Genomic DNA, 860 nt, shown 5'->3' with positions numbered 1-860 from the left:
ATTTCTTTTTCCAAACAGATGAAGCTAGAAAACATGTGCGTCAGTGTGAAATCAGAATGGGCCCTATTTATTAAGTGCACATTATTGTATTCATCAATGATGATCAGTGTAATATTGTTTAATGCTAATTAGTTGCCAATTTTGCAAACTTGTATTTCGCTCGGACTTGAATGGAAAATCAACCAGGGAATCAATTCCCAAAAACAGACAAAAAAATCATTTTGGTGGGTTGTGCATGGCTTTCATGTTAACAAAATGGCCTGCATTGAGGAAAAACCGAATGTATCTGGATTGAGAATCCGAGCGAGAGACTATTGAACACAGCACACTGTTTACAGCCCGCTCATGAAGGGCTTACACACAAACCGTTTCTCCAGAGTACAGGTACAGACCCTGTGTTTCGGTGGCTCTGTTGGTTAAGCGGTTTGTTGTTTTCCCTCAGTTCCACGGCCTGCTGATGTCCAGGCGTCCTCGGCTGATGCTGTCCAGCTCTCAGAAGAGACCCTGCCTCCAGGCGTCGCTGTGGACCAGGCAGCTGCAGCACTGTATGGCCTGCCACCAGCTCTGGCACTTCAAGGGCTCCATATTGGCTTTGGCCATCATCACTTTGGAGCTGGAGAGGCTGACGCCTGATTGGTTCTCTGTTTTTACCGACCTGCTGAGGAAAGCACAGGTAGTCAAGAACACATCGCTATCTTACAGCTTTTGGGAGATTGATATGCTGCTTGGAATATTTTGGCAAACTGCTAGTGGTGCACCAAGAGGGGAAAAAAAATAAAAAAAATTATATGATTAATCGCATCCAAAATAAAGTTTGTTTGTTTACATAATATATGTATGTGTGCTGTGTATATTTATTA

At 43.1% G+C, this 860-nt stretch overlaps 1 protein-coding gene across 3 annotated transcripts in view; it reads left to right on the top strand.

The window, feature by feature from the left end:
* LOC107581874 (cyclin-I-like) overlaps window positions 1-860 on the top strand; it is a 7,797-nt gene that overhangs the window by 4,667 nt on the left and 2,270 nt on the right. For all 3 annotated transcript variants that reach the window (XM_016267544.1, XM_016267545.1, XM_016267543.1), the window contains exon 7: window positions 443-673. In XM_016267544.1, the coding sequence (XP_016123030.1) occupies window positions 443-673 (231 nt within the window). The remainder of the gene's footprint in view (window positions 1-442; window positions 674-860) is intronic.

This window comes from Sinocyclocheilus grahami, unplaced genomic scaffold (genome assembly GCF_001515645.1).
Source record: "Sinocyclocheilus grahami isolate Dianchi unplaced genomic scaffold, SAMN03320097.WGS_v1.1 scaffold39.1, whole genome shotgun sequence".
NCBI classification, from domain to species: Eukaryota; Metazoa; Chordata; class Actinopteri; order Cypriniformes; family Cyprinidae; genus Sinocyclocheilus; species Sinocyclocheilus grahami.
This window is presented reverse-complemented; position numbering and strand designations above follow the sequence as displayed.